The sequence below is a fragment of the Camelus dromedarius genome, chromosome 12, assembly GCF_036321535.1.
Source record: "Camelus dromedarius isolate mCamDro1 chromosome 12, mCamDro1.pat, whole genome shotgun sequence".
Classification (NCBI taxonomy): Eukaryota; Metazoa; Chordata; class Mammalia; order Artiodactyla; family Camelidae; genus Camelus; species Camelus dromedarius.
The window spans coordinates 48,832,453-48,852,778 of record NC_087447.1 but is presented as its reverse complement, the minus strand read 5'-3'; the positions used below and the strand labels follow the sequence as shown (position 1 = coordinate 48,852,778).

Below are 20,326 nucleotides of genomic sequence, written 5' to 3'. Positions count from 1 at the left end.
GACAAGTCCTCAAATATCATCAATGCTGACTCTAAGTAATTTCTGGTGGAGTGGAATACATCATTACGTTTCTATTTGTGCTCTGCCGGAGGCTTTTCCCTAACCACTAACTGCAAGTAAAGGTCTAGAGAGTAAGCTTTTGTGAAAGTGCTAGAACACAAGTAATGTGCTGGTCTGTAGCCAGGTGTCGATGTACTTTATAATGGAGGAAAAGAGGATTACAGGGAGATTTTTGTTTCAGCCTTTAGTCCAACCAAGATTTAAAAGACTTACAGAAAACGCTTCACACAGAAGTGTGGTAGTGGGGAAGGGATGCTGGGGAAATGGTAAATGTATCCTGTAAAATTCGGGGATAAAAGAATATCCACACAAGTCCACAGAATACAACAGAACGAGGAGGATCACTTCCTGAGCCATAAACAGATGGATCAGGGTGTAGGGTGAGTAGGGTGCAGTGGATTAGCCACGAAATGGCTTCAGTGATAATTCTGAAACCTGTTCCAATTTATCTTTGGAGTGAATTCTGGACAGGTCAAAGATTGTGCTTAAAAAAATGTCATGAGAAGATAACAACTTTCAAAATATTCCTTTGCCTCTTGCTTCCAGGTGATTTCCTTTTGGCTGAAAACCAGAAGCCGTATAAACCTTACAGAATGGAAGAAGTCTTTTCATACAGGCGAGGTGAGGCGCTGGATGAACTTACACAGTAAGCGAGAGTCGGTATGTCTTGGTCTTGTCCCTTGACCACTCGATGTCTCTGATTTAACAGAGATGGCAGTTCACTTCCTCTGGAAGAAGCCAGTAATGGACACCTGTCTATTGCCTTTGCCCAGAGAAGCAGTCCCTTTCTTTGGACCCTTTCGTTCCTCTCTGGGTTCCTTTTTCACCGTTGTGGTAGGGGGTCTGTGGACGGAAGTCTTCATCTTCAGCTCCTCTTCACTATCTGTGCAGGATTCACTCTCAAAGACTTTTTCAGTCACTGGTAGAACAAGGGAAAAATGGGATATGAGTAGGCTGAGTCATTTAGAACACCACTCTATCAAGAGAATGAGATGTCTAAGAAAAGAGAGAGAGAATGAGACGTCTGGTTCACCACAATCCCCTCAGACCCATTGATCGAGGCAGGTGTGCTCACTTTCCACCACCGCTTCCTCCCGCTGGGCGATCAAATCCCACCTCAGATAGGAAGTAGTATTTTGAGCCCAAACAACCTCTAGCTGGGGCTCAGAATCAACATTCACCCTTACTCCCTCAATGCTATGTCCCTTGCCCTGAAATGGGCCCTGTCATTTGACTGTTCAAATGCTGCATTTGGGCACTGGTCTCTGCTGGCTAATGTCTTGAGCTCTAGTTCTTCCTCCATGCTTTGACTGACTTCTTCAGCCTCACCTCCCAGGCCCACAGCACCTGTCATTTCCATCACTGGTTTTCCTGGTCTTAATCTCTGCTCCACTACCAGTCCCCCTCCTGTCTAGCCAGATTCACTGCCAGGGACCCTCCTGGCTAGCCCTACCTGATGTTACCGGCTCTCTGCACATCTGAAGTACAGAGAACTGGAGATTAGTTACTTGGTTGTTCAGTTCTTGGTCCTAAGTGACCCAAGATTTGCTAGTGGTCTACATTGGAAGATAACTGTCCCAAGCATACTCAATTAGATGACAAACTTGATGGTTTTAAGGAAGGAAAATGATAAAATCAGAAAGTTACCGCTGTGCTTACTTCCTATCAGCCAAAGGCTTATTTGTCTTTTCTCTTGTCAATAAAATTCACTGAACCCTCCCCACTGGAAACTTAAAAAAAAAAAAAGAAATACCAGTGAGGAGTCACCATAAGCCCCAAAGGGCACAGGCACAGATAATGGCTTCCTAGATAATGATGTCCCAGAACTGATGAGGGTCTCTCCAATACAACTGCAGCGCACACACCAACCGCAAGAAACTACAATGCCACCTTCCTGTGACTTTAGAGAGCTGCAGCAGCTGTATAATCAGTTATCTAAATTCTTTCTCATCCTTCCTGGTTGCAGCAAATGATGGGAAAAGTAAAGGAAAATATCTTTTCTTAGCTGAACAGAGTAGCCTAATATGCATAATAAATACTCAAATGAGTCAAGTGAAAAGTATTTTTTCCCATTAATGAACAATGATAGTTTTAGGCTCTTAATTATTGATCATTTCTTTCTAATAAAATATATCCATCATCACAGCAGTATTTTTTTGGATCTGCCTCCTAGAGTAAAGGAAATAAACGCAAAAATAAACAAATGGAACCTAATTAAACTCAAACGCTTCTGTCCCACAAAGGGAACCATAAACAAAACAAAAAGATAACCTACAGAATGGGAGAAAGTACTTGCAAATGATGCAACCAACATGGAATTAATTTCCAAAATACACAAACAGCTCATTCAGTTCAATATCAAAAAACCAAACAACCCCATCAAAAAATGTGCAGGAGCTCTAAATAGAAATTTCTTCAAAGAAGATATATAGATAGCCAACAGGCACATGAAAAGATGCTCAACATCGCTATTTATTAGAGAAATGCAAATCAAAACCACGAGGTATCACCTCACACCAGTCAGAATGGCCACCATCAAAAAGTCTGCAAATAAGAAATGCTAGAGAGGGTGTGGAGAAAAGGGAACCCTCTTTACACTGTTGGTGGGAATATAACTGGTGTAGCCACTATGAAGAATAGTATGGAGGTTCCTTAAAAAAACTAAAAATAAAGTTACATTATGACCCAGCAATCTCACTCCTGGGCATATATCCAGAAAAGATGAAACCTCTAATTCAAAAAGATAAATACACCCCAATGTTCAAAGCAGTATTTACAATAGCTACATGTAAACAACCTAAATGTCCATCAAGAGGAGTGGATAAAGAAGATGTATGTGTGTGTGTGTGTGTGTGTGTGTGTGTGTGTACGTTGTGTACACACACACATATAAACACACAAACACCTACATACATACAACAGAGTATTACTCAGCCGTAAAAATGAAATAATGCCATTTGCAGCAACATAGGTGGAGCTAAAGATTACCATACTAAGTGAAGAAAGTCAAAGACAAATATCATATGATACCACTTATATGTAAAATTTTTTAAAATGACACAAGCAAATTTATTTACAGAACAGAGATAGACTCAGACATAAAAAACAAATTTATGGTTACCAAAGGAAAAAGTAGCGGGAGGAATAAGGAGTTTGGGATTAACAGATGCACACCACTATATATAAAATAGATAAGCAACAAGGACCTACTATATAGCACAGGGAACTATATTCAATATCTTGTGATAACCTATAATGGAAGAGTCTGAAAAAGAATATATTATATAAAACTGAATCACTTTGCTGTACACCTGAAACAACACTGTAAATCGACTATACTTCAAACAAAAAATATATATCCGTCAAACTGTTCTAGAGGCATAGGCTTTGGGATCAAATACACCTGTGTTCTAATATCTTGTCTGTCACTTATATAATTTCAAACTTTAACATGTAATCTGAATTACTTGAAGGCTTGTTTAAACACAGACTGCTGGGTTTTATTTCCAGAGTTTTAGATTCAGTAGGTCTGGGGTGACACCAGGAATCTGCTTTTCTCACAGTGTTCCCAGGTGCTGCTGCTGCTGCTGCAGGTCAGGGGCCACACCTGAAGAATCGCTGTCTTTCCTCCCCTGTAAAATGGTGATACATTGCCTCACAGGACACACCCAGAAATCTGTGGCAAGCACTCTTCAGTGCTATTTTTACCCCTCACAATGAGCCAAGCTGGAGGTCAACTGGCTATTGCCAGTGGAGTATTTTCCAGGAGCATCCATGTTGCTGCAAATGGCATTATGTTGTCAGTTTTTATGGCTGAGTAGTATTCAATTGTATAAATATACCACATCTTCTTTATCCAGTCACCTGTTGATGGACATTTAGGCTGTTTCCATGTTTTGGCTATTGTAAATAGTGCTGCTATGAACATTGGGGTGCAGGTGTCATCCTGAAGTAGGGTTCCTTCTGGATACAAGCCCAGGAGTGGGATTCCTGGGTCATATGGTAAGTCTATTCCTAAGGGTCTTTTGAGGAATCTCCACACTGTTTTCCATAGTGGCTGCACCAAACTGCATTCCCACCAGCAGTGTAGGAGGGTTCCCCTTTGAGTATTCCTTCACTTTATCCATTTAATCCTACTATGGTCAGATAATTAATGGTCCCCTCCCTAAGAGTTCCCAGGATTTGCCATTACTTTCAAGAGCCTAGAATTCACTTTGGCTGACTCCTGCCAACTTAGAGGCTAAAAAAACAGTAGTAAGCTTTAAATATACATTAAGCATTCTTGAAGGCCTAAGGCTCCACAGACCAGAGGCATCAGAATATCCCATGAGCTCACTAGAAACACAGAATCTCAGGTCCTACCCCAGGCCTACTGAATCAGAATGTGAATTTTACCCAGATCTTCAAGTAACGCATATATTCAGCAAAGTTTGAGAAGTGTTGAGATATTTAAGGAATTTCCATGGCATACCTATTAGTTCAACAATTATGATCCCAGAAAACCATTCCCATCCTGATGCAATTTCAAAAGCATTATGTAACTGAATTATTGGAACAAAATTATGTGCTGTTATTTACTCAATATCTCAAATTAGGGAAGTCTGAAGAGCCATCTACAAATAAAGAAATGACTTACTATTAGTTGTTGGTATAAGACTTGCTCCCCCATAAGCTATATTCTGTGTTCAAATGGCAGTATGCCTATAATATTAAACTCCAGTATCAATTAGCTCATTATTACTAATCACTGGTTATCTCATTGCCAATTTAGTGTGATGCATTGCTTGAGGGAGTTAAAAACCAGTTCTGGCAGCACTAACAGAATTTCTTAACCAGAACACTTGGTATATACCCTAAAAGCTAAAAGGAGCATTTCTATATTCAAAGCTGTAGCTACTTCAAACTACAGAACAAAGGAGATTTCAACTTAAAAATACAGGACCTCTATTTTAGCTGAACAACATGCCACCTTTCTGGGCTGCCATAAAAAAAAAGCCTAGTTTGCATGGGTAAGAAGAATTCTTTTCCATTCAACTGTTTTGCTCTTAGAAATCTACACTGTCCAGAAGTCCACCCCAAACTTATCCCAGGGGCCCAACTCCCCAGTCCCTGCAGTAAACTCACAGAAAGGGAAAGGTCAGCTTTTTAAACCCACACACCAGTTCTGATTCAGCACAGGACAGGACAAGCCCCCTGTGCTGGTACATTTGGAACAGTCTGAGCAAAGAGAGGAAAGCAGAACTCCTTTGTTGGTAGCAGGAGCCAAGATTCATTAGGTCGAGCTTGGACTAAAAACCTTTAAAAAAAAAAAAAAGTGCTATGTGAGCACAGTTTTCATTGTTGCATCCAAGGCTCTTAATAGTCCTGTCTGGAGAGTTCATATCCCACACCTGGCCAAAACTTAAGTATTATGTTTTGAACAAAGCAATAGGTAATTAGCTACAAATTCCCAATTAATTCTCATATAGGTATTTTTGACACTTTTCTTTTGAGGTAGGAGGAAAAAACTGGCATTGATGCTTTTGTCCTCTTAAACTTAAGAGAAAAAAATAAGAAATTCAACAGTAAATATATATATTTCCACCAACAGTCAAACCAAGAGGCTTGAAATTCACTATTAGAAGACAAAGTGAAAACAAACAAAACAAAAAAAGACTAAGATTCAGAATTCATAGGCTCATTAGAAACTTGGCACTGAAAAGACAGAATTTCCCTGTGTAAGTAATTTATTCCCTAATCATGCTACAATTAAGATGGCAGAGGCCTTTTCACAGGAGTGGGAGGTGGAGAATAGTGGGACAGGGCTCAAGACCGATGTCTTCACAGGTTTTAACAATCACATTGCTGCCGAGGAAAAGTTGATGTTCAGAGTCAATCAACATTTTCAAGACAAAAATTTGAACCAGAAAAGGACAATCAAGAAAGAGAAAAAATACTTCTCTAGGAGAGCCAAGGTGTGGCCAGTGTCACAGGAAAGAAGAAATGACAGTTATGGGTGACCTGACTAACAGGAGGTTTAAGAGCCTCAATCTCCAAACACAAAAGACAGTTCAAGGATCTGAGCATCTCATTGGGCCTCAAACCCTAAAAGACCCACAGAAGTCGGTCAACTGTGGAAAAGGTAGAACAAGCTAAAACATGGCTGAAGAATCAACTGATGATTCAAAGCCTGAATTCTAATTCCCTGTAGGCCTGCATAAAAAGCACAATGCTGTTCCCTAACATGGCTTACAAACACACACAAAGGAAGTGATCTCCCAGTCATACATCTCTAGAAAACAAGTGGGACGAAATACCAAGAAGACTCTTGACACTCTTCAGAGTCCAATCATCTGTAGGAACTTCTTTTCCATTGTTCAGATGTATAAAACAAACATTCAAAAAAAAAAAAAAACCCAGAAATGTTTCTCAATGTCTATGAAAACATTTAAAACTGGCATGTGGTTTCCCTCTTGAAAGTGTTTTATTTTAGATGTATGACCTCACCTGAAGCTTCACAACAACCCCACATATAGGCAACATGGATATTTTCCCTCCATGCCACAGGTCAAGAAACCCCCATCAAAGGTGATGGGACTTTTATCCAAGATCTCAAGGCTTCTTTTTACAGCGTATGGCCCAAACAGGAACCCAGGTGTTCTGACTTTGGTTGCAGTGTTCTCTAAATTCTACTCAAAGTGTGGGCCACAAGCAAGCAGCATATAGCATCACTTGGTGATGAGTCATGTGCACATTGAAGTTTGGGCATCTTGCTCTGTAAGGGATTAAGGTGCTCTATGGTAATAACTCTCTCTCTGGATTTGGAGCCCCAGATTTTTCTTACCCATGCAGCCCTCCTCATCCACAAAGACTTTAGATTTTAGCACACGCTTTCGTTTTTTTTTGTTTTCTCCACTTGAGCTCTAAAAGATCAAAGGAAACAACATTAAATTGACCAATGAAGCAATAGAGAAAAATAATAAAATCTTTTTAATCTATAATAATTACTTCCAATACTCCATGATAAAAAGTTGAACAAGGAATTTTATACATTTCCTCTTAGGGAACCAGCCCAACCACATGGACAAGTTATGCTCATTGTATGTGCAGGCCTGTTACTCCATTGTTTGTGAGAAGAAAAACAGTATGTTGAACAAAGAACTGTTCATTCAGTCAACAAACTTGTTGAGTAGTGTAGGCATCACAGTTAAAAAGGACCAATAAGACAAGAGCCTTAGTGGAGGAGAGACAAGGAAAAAGACCATGGCAATACCCTGCGGTAAGGGCTTTAATACAAGGCCACAGCAGATATTATGGAAACACAAAGGGAAGGGCCCCTAAACCAGACCACAGGTCTCCACAGCACCCACCCTTGCTCTAGATACCTGCTCATTCAGCCTCAACACTGCAACTTTACCACCATCAAATTTTGTCTCAAACAGGTATTATACCAATTTCCTTTTTTCTCTACTGGTCTTTCACCCCATTTTCTCTTCAGCTAGTGAGGAAATTAGTACAAAATTTAGATAGTCTGTAAGACAATAAATTAAGGAAAACTAATAGTCATAAAGGAAAAAAACACCCACCCATCTTTTAACCCTTCATTACACTAACAGTTGCTGACAAGATGCAGGTGAAAATCACTGAAAACCGTATTTCTCCATTTGCAGCCCTTTCTAGAAGAGCAACAAATGTGCATAGTTGTTTGTTCTACTCTTTCACACACTCTGCTCTGCTGCAAGACTTCATTTTGCACAAAGCCAACAGAAGTTGGGTAGCACAGCTGCCCTGAAGCTGGAGGTCATGAAAAACAAAAGAGCTCCCAGGACTGACCTCTGTTACATTCCTGAGATGACACCCTATGGCTGAACTCCCACTTCAGGTAAGAAGAGAGGACATGCCCGCTCTGCACCACCTTTAGGAGAGCTGAATGCGACAGGAGGCAACTACTGGCACGTGTGAAGGGTACAGCGGCAAACTAGTTTAGCAGAGCAGCTTTATCCTTGGGCAATGAAAGACACATGGAAAGGCAGCCATCCCAGTAAAGCTGTACCTTGACAGAAGGAGGCTCTGGCTCGGTCTTCGGCAGTGGTTCAGGAGATGGAGAAGCAGGAGGAGGTGGGGAAGCAGGAGGAGGTGGGGATGGTGACTCGGCTTCATACGCCCCAGGAGAGTCTGGTATGACTGAAATAAGGAAACAAGCTTAGATAAGAGAACTACGGCAGAATCTGGTACGATGCCTTCTCCACGGACTCTTTACACTTCCATGTCTGGCAAAGCACATTTTGCAAGCAGTAATTCATGATAACCAAGGACTCTGCAGTTATATATCTTTAAAACACACATTTTATTAATTTTCATACAAAGAGAAACAGAATCAAGAATTATTAAAGCTAGAATGTACCTTAAAGATCATCTGAGCTAAGCTTCTAATTTTACAGATAAGTCAGGGTATAAAGTTATTTTACAAATATCCACTGGTCATCTACCATGTGTCATCTATTCCACTTACATTATTTCACTTTATCCTCACAGCAAACAAGAGACAAATTACTATTATTCACACGTTAGAGATGCGTAAACAGAGGTTCAGAGATGTTAATTAACTTGCTGGGGTCACAGAGTTTGCAATTGAGGCAGGAGGTTTTAAACCCCAGTTACTCTGATTCCACAGCCTTACTATTCCAACTATATCATGCCGCCTTACCATTCAGGGCCAGACATTTTCTCTTAATATCAAGTAAGTGGAGATAATCCTCAGATTATACCAAATGCGAGTACCTTTCATCTGAAGACATCCATTACAAATATATTTAAAATACACCAATGCATCAACCATTCCTTATGCTTATGTCATTAAAAATCTACTGAGGGAGAATGTTTGGCTTGATAATAAAGACTAAGGCAGACAGACATGGATACTAGCATACGAATGCGGGCAAGTCTTTTTTAAATCCCTTTGAACGTCAGTTGTATAAAACAGAAATAATAGTAATAGTGATTCTGTGACGTGATCTAAGGATTATTAGCAGTCACCTAAGATGTTTGTTAGACTGAAATTTTCCAGTTGATACTAAGAACATAACTTCGGGGGTTGGGGAATCATCTTTGAAATGATGATCACAATTATCGTTCTAACTAAGACCTGCTTATTAATATGTTGTCTGGGAAGTACTTCAAGTGATTGCCTCTCCCATGAGACTTGTTTTGCTACACTGAGATAGGCAAAAAGGAATATTTTAAGGAAAGAAATATCACTATAGAAGTGGTACCACCTGAGAAGAGAGCCACCAGGAAAATTCCATCATTTCTGAATAGTTCCAGAAACAGTGATCTTAGTAGAAGGCCCATGAGAGAAAGTGAAAATCCTCAGCTGACCTATTGCTTAATCACCACAAGAAATTACTGGTCAAGGGACTGGGTAGCTGCCTAGCCTCACCTGCTCCCTGAATCTCCTGGCTGTATTCAAATTCTTAGCACAAGTCTTGGATCTGAAATTCTCCCAACTGATTTAGGTCAGTGTTAAAAATTATGACAGTGAGGGGTTCAAGGCCAAATGAACTAAAAGGTGAAGCAGAACAGAAGCCAAGAAACAATAAATTATACACTTCAATTATGAAATGGGCCCCACAACTTTATAAGCTCTAGAAAACAACAGACAGAAACATAAAAGGAAAGTGGTCCAGCTATTTATTAACCATCTCTGGGAGGCTAGAACATGATGGGAGCTCAAGCAAGCAAAAGTCAAGTCAAACCACAGAACCATAAGCACCTATTTTTCTGAAGGTATAGCTATTAAGAAAGCTGTGTCACAATGTGTTACAGTGGTAGAAGGAAAGTTTATGCAGTGAGGACGCCAAAGAAAAGGAATTTTGAGTACTCACAGTAATAAATTTATGAGTTCTTATTCTATTTCCAGTTCTGTAACGACTTGTTTTAACTAAGGAAAACACATAATCCCAAGCAGCACCCTCTAAGACCCTTCTCACTGTGCTATATGGAACTGATTATCTATTTCCCCCCTTCAGACTCTAAGCTACATACAGGCAGAGGTACCACGATTTCTCTGGCATTGGATAGAGTAACAATTTTTTTTTTTAATAAAGGAAAAGAATTATTTTCTGAACTAAATTTGGGATGAGGGGAGTTCTAGGTCAAGGAAGATTTGGTATATACCTCCTTCTCCCTTCCACATACCCGCAAAGAGAAACAACGATAAAAAAGAAATGAAATGTTGTAATCCCCCATAATAAGGAAGAGAACATCAGAGGAGCCAAGAGCTCTTAATGAATAAGAAATTTCAAATTCCTGGAAGATGGAAGGCAGATAGGAGAAAGTTGACAAGAGAAGCATCAGTCAATTAAGTGAGTCAATTAAGGAGAGGTTTATATTATAAAACTTGTATTTTATCTGATTTTTGAAATTGTGTATATGTATTACTTTGTTTAAATTTTTTTTTAATAAGGAAGAAAAGATAGGGAAAACATCTAGAACTTTCTGGGCTTTACAAATATTAGTCATTCATTTTTATAATAACCCCACAAAATCACTATTACTATTTCTGTTATACACAACTGAGATTCAAAGAGATTTTTAAAAAACTTGCCCACATTCATATGCTAGAATCCGTATCTATTTGCCTTCATCTTTATTATCAAGCCAAGCATTCTCCCTCAATAGACTTTTCGTGATATAAGCATAAGGAATGATTGATGCATTGGTGTATTTTAAATATGTTTGTAACGAATTTACAGCTCTTCATATTAAGGTACTCAAGCAGTGAAACATCACTTACCCAAGAAAGCAACCTCTGTTGAGGCAGAATTAGAACTGGGGCAAAACTAACCCAAGGGATCTAGCAATGTAACCACTGTTCATCAGTTTTCTGGAAGAGATGGGTAATTAGAATTCTTGGAAATCACTCACAGTTTCCTAGGAAATTTTTGTAACTACTTGTCTTAACCTTTAAAAAAAAGGGAGGGGGTGAGACCTTGTTGTTTATCTATCTTATATACAGTAGTTTGTGTATCTGTGTGTATATAACTGAATCACTATGCATACAACAGAAACTAACACAACAATGTAAATCAACTATACTTCAATAAAAAAAAGAATGAATACTATAGAATAACCACTCTCAAAAAAAGGGGGTTGGGTGGATGGATCATTGGCTTAACATTCTCTATAAGCAATCTGCAAGGACTACAAATGTTAGCAAAGACTGAAACATACTGGTTAAAACTACTGCTTCCTAGCAATGTAGATATCACTCTTAATGTTATTTCTTTCTGGGTCTGGCCTTTTCTTGCTTTGCAAAGAGAGTATGCAGAACTGCTAACGGTGCTTATGACTCTGCCAGAGAGAAGGAGAAAGGAACAGTCCCTTGAGTAGAGAGTTAAGGATATGAAGTTGAAGGGAATTTTCTGAGAAGGTATTTTCAAGTGCATTTACTATCATTAAATGCTTACTGAATTTCAATTGAAAAAGTGGCATGAATTAGGAAAAATAACGTTAAGCACTATCCTGACACTTTTGACACAGCATCTTATTGGATGTTCATAAAAGGGCTACCCAGTTTGTGATAACATCCCCATCTTAGAGATGAGGAAACAAGGAACTAAAGTTAAGTAATCTACTGAAAGCCACACAGTAAGTGATGGAGGCAAGATTTAAACCCAGGTCTGTCTGACTGCAAAGTCTCTGCCATTTCCTCCACTCCTATTGCTCATGTACTAACTTCTAGCTGGAGACAGCATACTGAACTAATAGCACATAATCAGTGTAACAGAAATAAAACAATAATAATTTAGAGACTATGTAAAGGTTTAAAATAAAATTCCACTGGCTTTGAGACAAAGAAGAAATTTAGGAATAAAATGGCAAAGGTTTATAAATTTAGTCAGATGCCAAGTTACCTTTGCCAGAGAAAAAATCTGAGAGCCTCTGCTCTATATCATCTGTTATTATAGGTTGTCCACCTCTTTCACATTTTCTCAATCCTTTCCAAACTAAATAACCCCACTCATATTTCTAATAACTTATGAGTATTATTTTTGTGAGCTAAGGATCAAACTACAGAAAATATTTCAGAAGTATGTAACGAGTGTTCAATCAACTACAGTTAATTCCTTGACTTAGAGCTGACTCCTTCACTAATACTAGAGTATCCAGTTTACTTTTTAAATGTCCATTAGGCAGATGGCTTCAAAGACTTTTCTAGAATCTTCCCCAAGTTCTTCTCCTGGTTGGAATTAGGAAAGGCTGTTTCAGTTAGCATACATTCTTAAGTTATTTCCTAAGTTATTTTCCCATGTGTCTGCATGGAGTTGCCTCTATTTCCTTAACTCTTAACCTGTCAGAATGTTTCTTGATGGTTCTTGTTTCATCCACACATTTGGGGATCTTCTGTTCTGCAGTCTTGGTTAAAGCATTTTGATAAATGACATGGGATGAGTATACAGCAACTGTCCCACTGGGATGCTCACAATACCTTATCCCTATCCATTCCAGTCACTGAAAACCCTAAATCCATGGAAGAGTCAAAGATGTATGTCTGAGGTGGGAGGGTATAGCTCAAAGTGGTAGAGCATATGCTTAGCATGCACGAGGTCCTAGGTTCAATACCCAATACCTCTTAAAAAAAAAAAGTAAATAAATAAACCTAATTACCTCCCTCCCTCACTTAAAAAAAATTTCTTTCTGCCACAGACATATTCAACTTCCTTGTATTATTTCTTAGGTCTGTTCATTTCCTTTGCATTACTGTCATCTATATATATAATTTGTTTCTTCACTTGGGCTAATACCCGCCCCCCCCCCCCACTTTTGGGGAAAACTCTGTTACCATTTTCAGTGCTTCTTATAGCAGTTTCCGGTAAGAGTAGAGTCTAAGAAGTTTAGCTTTGTTCTTCAACAGCATAGCAGGTTCCTTTTTTTGCATTCAATTTTCTCCTTTAATCTCTTTTAACGTCAGTTTGTTTGCTTTTGTCTACCTTTATGTGATGCTGAATCCCTTTGGACAAGAGTTCCCCCGGGCATTACCTAAAATGTTTTATACTCATTATGCCATGAATTCATGGAGAATCAATCACAGCAGCTCAAGCTTTTCACCACTGGTTCTCAAAGCAGGCTTTTCAGGGTCAAAGTCATCTGGCATGTCAGTTCAACCCAGATATCTTTCTCTTTAGCCTCCTTCTTTTTCTGTACTTTCATTTACACAATTTGGGAATAGATCTTGGCTCTCAGAATACTTGGTATTCTTTTAACAGGCACATTAATTTTTCAGGCGCAAATCCTGCCCTTATTCTGTTCACTTATCTTACAACAGTGTCCACAACCTAAAACTGGGGGTCCACGGTGTCATTCCCTTTCAACAATGACACTGCAGATTCTTCATCCTAGTATGTTTTACTTATGTGGTACAAACCACCACCAATACCCTTGATGCTGCAATATCATCCATTTTATAAGATTCACATGAGGTAGCCAAAGGAATAATTCTATTTTATTTTTTAAAAAAGAAAATGTCTTTGATAATAAATATAATAATAATCCTTATTTTCTTTCCCTTTGTACTTCTTATTTTGGCAAATTACCAGATTATGGTTCTTATCAAAAGGTTAAAATAGATTTTAAACAGAAATAGGTACTATATGTCTCTCAATGCTAGGATTACTTCTGTGACCCATAATAAGTAACTTTTTAGCTCCTGGGCTAAAATCATCATAATAATAATTGACCCTTCTGTGGACTGAATGAATGTTTGTGTCTTCCCCCAAAATTCATATGTTGAAGCCCTAATCCCCAAAATGATAGTATTTAGAGGTGGGACCTCTGGGAGATAATTACGTCATGAGGACAGAGCCCTCATGAATGAGACTGGAGGCATGAGAGGGGTGATTTCTCTATGTGAGGATTCAGCAAGAAGGTGTCCTACAAATGAGGAAGAGAGCTCTCACCTGATTTTGGACTTCTCAGCCTTTAGAACCGTTGTTTAAACTTCCCAGTCTACAGTATTTTTGGAGCCCAAACTGAGACAACCCCACTAACCAAAAATTAACAGCACTGCCCACCTTCATCTTCGCTGCTATCAGACTCAGGAAGTTTGATTCTTCTCCTCTTCTTTTTCATGTTTTCAGTTTCTTTTGTCTCATCATCAGAAAACTCCACTTGCTTCCTCCTGTTGCCATTCAGGAATAATTTTAGCACAAAATAAAAATGTAAGTATTCATATCTCACTATGGGTCTTGCTTCGTAACTCATGATCTTAATTCCAGAGGGTAGAAAATAAGAGGTCACAATAGACCCATAAGGATTCTTTTTAAGGATAGTTTGCTAACTGACCACAACTAGGTCACTTCATGGGAGTAACCAGAATAAAAATTTTCTCTAGCTCTCTAAAGACCACTATAAGCTACTTACCAGGCTATTGAGAATTTTTCCAAATTCCTTCTTTCTTCCCTTACTGACCTTTCAATCATTCAACAAGCATTAAATAAGCAGCTACTACCTGTATACAAGGCTTTTTGCTAAACATTCATATGCAAAGATCAAGAAAATACCATGCTCTCAAGAAGATCTGGCAGGAAAAACAGATATAAATACCACTAACTATAAAATACACCGTTATAAATTTTACTGGACAAATAAACATTAAGGAACACGAGTCTTACTTTAAAACTTCAAAAGCTAAATAGAATTTTATCATATAGAAAAGGGAGACATATTTTAAAAAGAAAGAACAATATGGGCAAAGATATAGACAGAAGACTTTAAGGTGATTCTAATGACATAAAAAACCCTAGATCCATCTTGACATTATTTAGCTCCTCTATCTGGATACTCCACCATGCTATTCATTCAATCAGCAAATAACTTATTAAGGGCCTACTATTTATAGACACAAATATGTAGAAGACAGTTTTTGCTTTCAACTACCTTATTTCTTATGTAACTAAATACCAACTTATTTTTCCACCTTAAGTTAGAAAAAGAACAAATTAAACCCAAAATAAGAAAGAAATAATAAAGAGCAGAAATCAGTGAAACAGAAAATTACCAAAGGTAAAAGTTGTTACTTTTAGCAAATATTAATAAAATTAGTGAGACTTTTCACAAGATTGATTAAAAAAGAAAAGTATATATTACCAATATAAGGAATGAAAGAATGAAGAAATTTGTAGTGATACCTATAGATTCTGCAGATATAAACTCAACAACTTAGATGAATTAAATTCCTTTAAAAACACATTCAAAAATGACCCAAAAGGAATAAGAAAACTTGAATAGCTCTATTTAAAGAAATCAAAATCATAAAAATTTTCCCACAAAGAAAACTCCAAACTGGATTCACTGGTGACTTTTATCAAACTTTAAGAAAGAAACAATACATACCTTACACAATCTCTTTCAGAAAACTGAGAAGAAACTCCTCCCAACTAATTTTATGAAATGAGCATAACTTTGATACAGAAATTTGACAAAGACATTATCAGCAAAGAAAATAACTGATCTATAGTCCTTATAAATGTAGATGCAAAAAAATTCTTAACATAGTATTAGCAAATCGAATCTAGCAATACATAAGAAGAAGAAATACATCATGACTAACTGAGGTTTAGCTCAGGAATGCAAGGTTGGTTTAACACTTGAAAACTAGTCAGTGTAATTCACCACATTAACAGAAACACTATATGATGACCTCAATAAACACAGAAAAAGCATCTGTCAAAAATCAACACCCAGTCATAAAATATCTTAGCAAACTAGGAATAGAAAAGAACTATCTGAAACTGGTGAAGGGCATCTATTAAAGACACACAGTTAACATCCTATTTAGTGGTGAAATACTGAATGCATTCCTGGCAATAACCATCAACAACGAGTGTTGTAATGTAAAATGTCTCATGGTTGGAGACATTTTAATCCATACATATCATGTTCCTAGGAGGTGAGGCCCACTGGACAGAACTCTGACCCTCTGAAACTTCAGCATTTTGCTGACGTTTTCTAATAGAGTAGCCCCAACCTTGCCACAAAAGTCAAGTATTTCTGGGCCTATCAGTGCTGACAGTGTCCTTTAGAATTTCTTTCAACAGACTAATTCCTACCAACTATGAGGTAGTGTCTCAAATTCCTGGATTCATTTTTAACAGCTTGTGTGCGTTTTATTTTCTTTTCTAATTACATTTTACCACTTGAAAAATAAACTCATTGATATAAAAAGAAAACAAAGAACTTTTTCTCTTAAATTTCACTGGAAACAGTAACCCCTCATTTGGCAATCTGAAGTGAAAAACAGACACACAGACAGACAATCAGGCATACTTAATGCCATGTCCACAAATATAAAATGAAGTAAAGAAGAAAAGACAATCAATTTAGATCAACAGGGCCCCCAAAACTGGCTTTGGGCTCTAAATCAACTGAATGGGCTGATTCCACAGTTTTGCTTCACTAGTTAAGCTATGGAGCTTCTCTGTTCATTCTAGTTATATAGCTGTATCCCTAAGGCATTAAGAAGAATTTGATACTCAACTGAAAACTGCCTGCTTGCAAATGAGCCCAAACAGACTTTCTCACCCCCAGCAGAGAAACTCTTCCCCAACAAGCAACAAAATTTTCCTACCTTTTTTTTTCCTTCTGCTGCATCTTAACAGGCTCTATTTTTTTGCTAGATTTCTCCAGGCCCACAGGGGCTGCCAGCTTTGGTTCAGTGACAGAGAGTGGAGGTTGCTCCAGTTTTTTTTCTTCTTTCACTACTTGTTCTGAATCCAAATTGACTTTAAGTTTATCTATAAATAAAGTATAGCAGATGATATATAACCCCATCATGTAATATTAATCTATCATTCCTTTGACAGTTTACTAAGTGCCACATGATATATTAGAAACAGGGTCTAAAGGAATAAAAAACAGTCCCTATCCTAAAGAGCTCATGGTCTAGTCAAGAGAATATTTATCCTTTCCAACTACCACTCTAGCTGTAACTGTTTTCATTTCTGCTTCCTCCTAATCCCTCATATCACAGCCCCCAGGCCAAATGACAGTAAAGGCAGAGCTTAGAAAAAATGAATACAACTTTATGAGGTACCAACATTCTCATTTGTTAGATGAGGAAATTAAGAGTCAGAGGGATTAAAAGATGCTTCCCAAGAGTATGCAGCTGACAAATTGTGACAACAGAAAAGCATCTCCTTTTTATACTTAAGAAAATATGAAATATCTTTTTAAATAAAGAAAGATAATAGATGATGACTTTTAAATTTTGTCACCAATGCTGTATTTTTTTTTAAAAGATACAAAGCACTATGGTTTTTGTTACTGAGATTTAATTCACATATCATAAAATTTACCCTTTTACAGTGTACAATTCAGTGGTTTTTAATTGCAACAACACCACTATCCAATTTTAGAATATTTTCATCACCCTCAAAAGAAACCCTGTACCCATTAGCGTCATTCCCCAATCCATCCCTTAATAACCACTAATATACTTTCTGTCTCTATAGATTTACCTATTCTGAACATTTTATATAAATGCAGTCATACAACCTGTGGCCTTTTGTGTCTGGCTTCTTTCATTCTGTGTAACGTTCAAGGTTCATCTATGTTGTAGCATATATCAGTAATTTATTCCTTTTTATAGCTGGATAATATTCCATCAGAAAGATATACCACATATTATTTATCCATTTATCAGATGATGGACCTTTTTGGTTATTAAGAGTACTGCTATGTATGTTTGTGTACAAGTTTTTGTGTGGATATACAGTTTTAATTCACTTGAATAGATACTTTGGAGTCAAAGTGCTGGGTGACTATGTTTAATTTTTTGAAGCACTGCCACAATGTTTTTCAAAGTGAGCACATCATTTTACATTCCCCACAACAACGTATGAGGATTCAATTTCTCCACATCCTTGCCAACACTTGTTATTACCCAGCATTAAGTTTTAAATGGTTCAGGTCCCACAATCAACTCTCTTCATCCAACCCTCAAGCTTCATTTTTGTTGCAATGATCTTGTTATGTGTCAAATATAATAAAAACATTCATAATTTTAATTTAAACACTCAGTCTTAAAAAAAAATTTGTTAAATAAATCAGCTTTGTAAGCCATTCTTTGAATTAGTTGAATATTTCATTCTTTATTTTATCCAGGTTTTCCTCCTCCATTACATTCTATCGTAACATCCTGTTATTCTCTGCCTTGCAATTATAATCGTTAACTATTTTTTCTGTATTTATTTGTCTGTCTATTTCAGTAGGATATAGGGCCAAAAGGGCATTTTCTCCATGGTATCACTAGTGCATAATGGTGTGAAGCACGAAGTAGGTGCTCAATAAATATTTGCTAAACACATTAATAAATAAATGTATACTTCTGTTTGGCTTTTACAATTTGCAAACAGTCACATCTTTAAGTATTTAGAAATAATAATTATTTTAAAATTCATTGTTTTTTAAGGTTATATATACATAAAAAGAGAAACAACAAATAAACATGTGGGCCTCATCAAAGTTGCCAAGAAACCACACAATCTGACTACATATAGTGGACAAATACCAGCCATGCAGCATGATCTATTTTCACAGAAGTAGGGAGTCCTCCTACACACCGTGCCTGCAATATAATCGTGCTTCCCAATAATCTGAAAGTAGCAAATTTTAAATATTTTTTCAGAACATAAAAATGTTCCCTGATAGGTTTTATGGCAAATAAAAAAACTATTACCCTAACCTGTCCTATACCAATTTGAACATCACAGAAAAGCAGATTTCTGACTTATTTTGCTTGCGTAGGCATGTGACAAAATGCTTCCCACAAAATCTTTGTAAAATTGATGCTCCAAGAAGTGTGTCATAATTACCCTGCAACTCCTGCATTCTTCCTCGTATTCTGGCCACATACTCTCAGGGAATGTGTACTTGATATGAGAAATATGGAAATATGTGATTATTAGTTCTTTGTGGAAGAATTCTTTTTTTTTTTTTCCTTTTTTAAAATTTGCTTTCTTTTTTATTGAAGTATAGTCAGTTTACAATGTTATGTCAGTTTCTGGTGTACAGCATGATGTTCTCTAGTCATACATATACAATCATACATTCATTTTCATATTCTTTTTCTATATGAAAGTATTCTTATCTAAATTTTTTTTAAATAAAGGAGATCTGCTTCCCCAAAAAGTAAATGCTTTTAAATGGCCATTACCACTTGGGCCCTTCTAATTCATACTGAGGTTTAGTTCATTACTATAAGTAATCTGCAAAAATAACTAAAGAAAGGCAAAAAATTTGTTTTTGTAGCCCCTTGGGAAATGGAGTTAACAATGGTCACACCAGGCAAACTGACCCCAGCATCCACTATATTAACCCCAACAATACACTGCTTAACCAGGTAGCCTCCCTCTTATTTTAATCACCCACTTTTAAGAACCCTACAAAACAAATGTTTAATTCTCTTTTCAAGGCATGAAGTAAAAATGAGAATACGCAAACTACCCTCCAAGAGATCTAAACTGAGCTCAGCTCACCTTGTAAAATCCACTGTCCCAGTTGGTTACGTTCAGCAATTTATAGGTCAGTAGACTGTAAATTTATGTTAAGATGCAGGAATGCTACTTGGTAGTGTGTTAAATGGGTAAAAACTGGACAAAGTGGCTTTCACCTCAGATATAACAAGTGATTATATTAAAATTCATGTATTAGTCAAAAGAAGGTAAGAACATACTTACTCATAGCAGCTTTTCCAAAAAAATTGCTTATCATATTCCCTTTCCCTGGTGCCTTGTTGCCTGCCGAAGATGCCTAAAAGCATGGAAAAGAAAATACACATGACTTTTTTTCTCTAGTGTTTAGGCTGTTCTTCAAGTCACGGTCTCTTCCACAAAAATCTCCTCAACAGCAGAGCACACTATCATGATCGTACAGTCTCTACAGTATCATGCCAAAATGTGTAGGTGTTAGATACAAGAACAAATCCAGACCAGACAATACCTGGAGTAAATCTCCAAAGCTTAGTTCCTCATAGTTCTTATAAAATTATTATCCATGAATGCACCTAAACTTTTCTTGAGTATGTTTAAAAACTACTTAGCTTGACAGAATTAAAACAGATCAGAAGCAGTACACAATCAGGAAAGACCTCCAAAACATTACATTTGTAACCACTGTAAGTGGAACGGAATGCTGGCTCCACCACTTAGAGCAATATGACATCCAGGCATATTACTTAACAAATCTAAGCTTCAGTTTCACCACATACAAAATGGAGACGATAATATCT

The 20,326-nt window shown here is 37.3% G+C and overlaps 1 protein-coding gene across 1 annotated transcript in view; it reads right to left on the bottom strand.

Moving 5' to 3' along the window:
• Positions 1–229: 229 nt before the first annotated feature.
• POLD3 (DNA polymerase delta 3, accessory subunit) overlaps positions 230–20,326 on the bottom strand; it is a 44,610-nt gene continuing 24,513 nt past the window's right edge. The window contains exons 7-12 of the mRNA XM_010989549.3: positions 19,776–19,848; positions 16,667–16,832; positions 14,112–14,218; positions 8,093–8,223; positions 6,884–6,962; positions 230–979 (exon numbers count right to left, since the gene is read on the bottom strand). Coding sequence (XP_010987851.2) covers positions 780–979; positions 6,884–6,962; positions 8,093–8,223; positions 14,112–14,218; positions 16,667–16,832; positions 19,776–19,848 — 756 coding nt within the window. The 3' untranslated portion in view covers positions 230–779. The remainder of the gene's footprint in view (positions 980–6,883; positions 6,963–8,092; positions 8,224–14,111; positions 14,219–16,666; positions 16,833–19,775; positions 19,849–20,326) is intronic.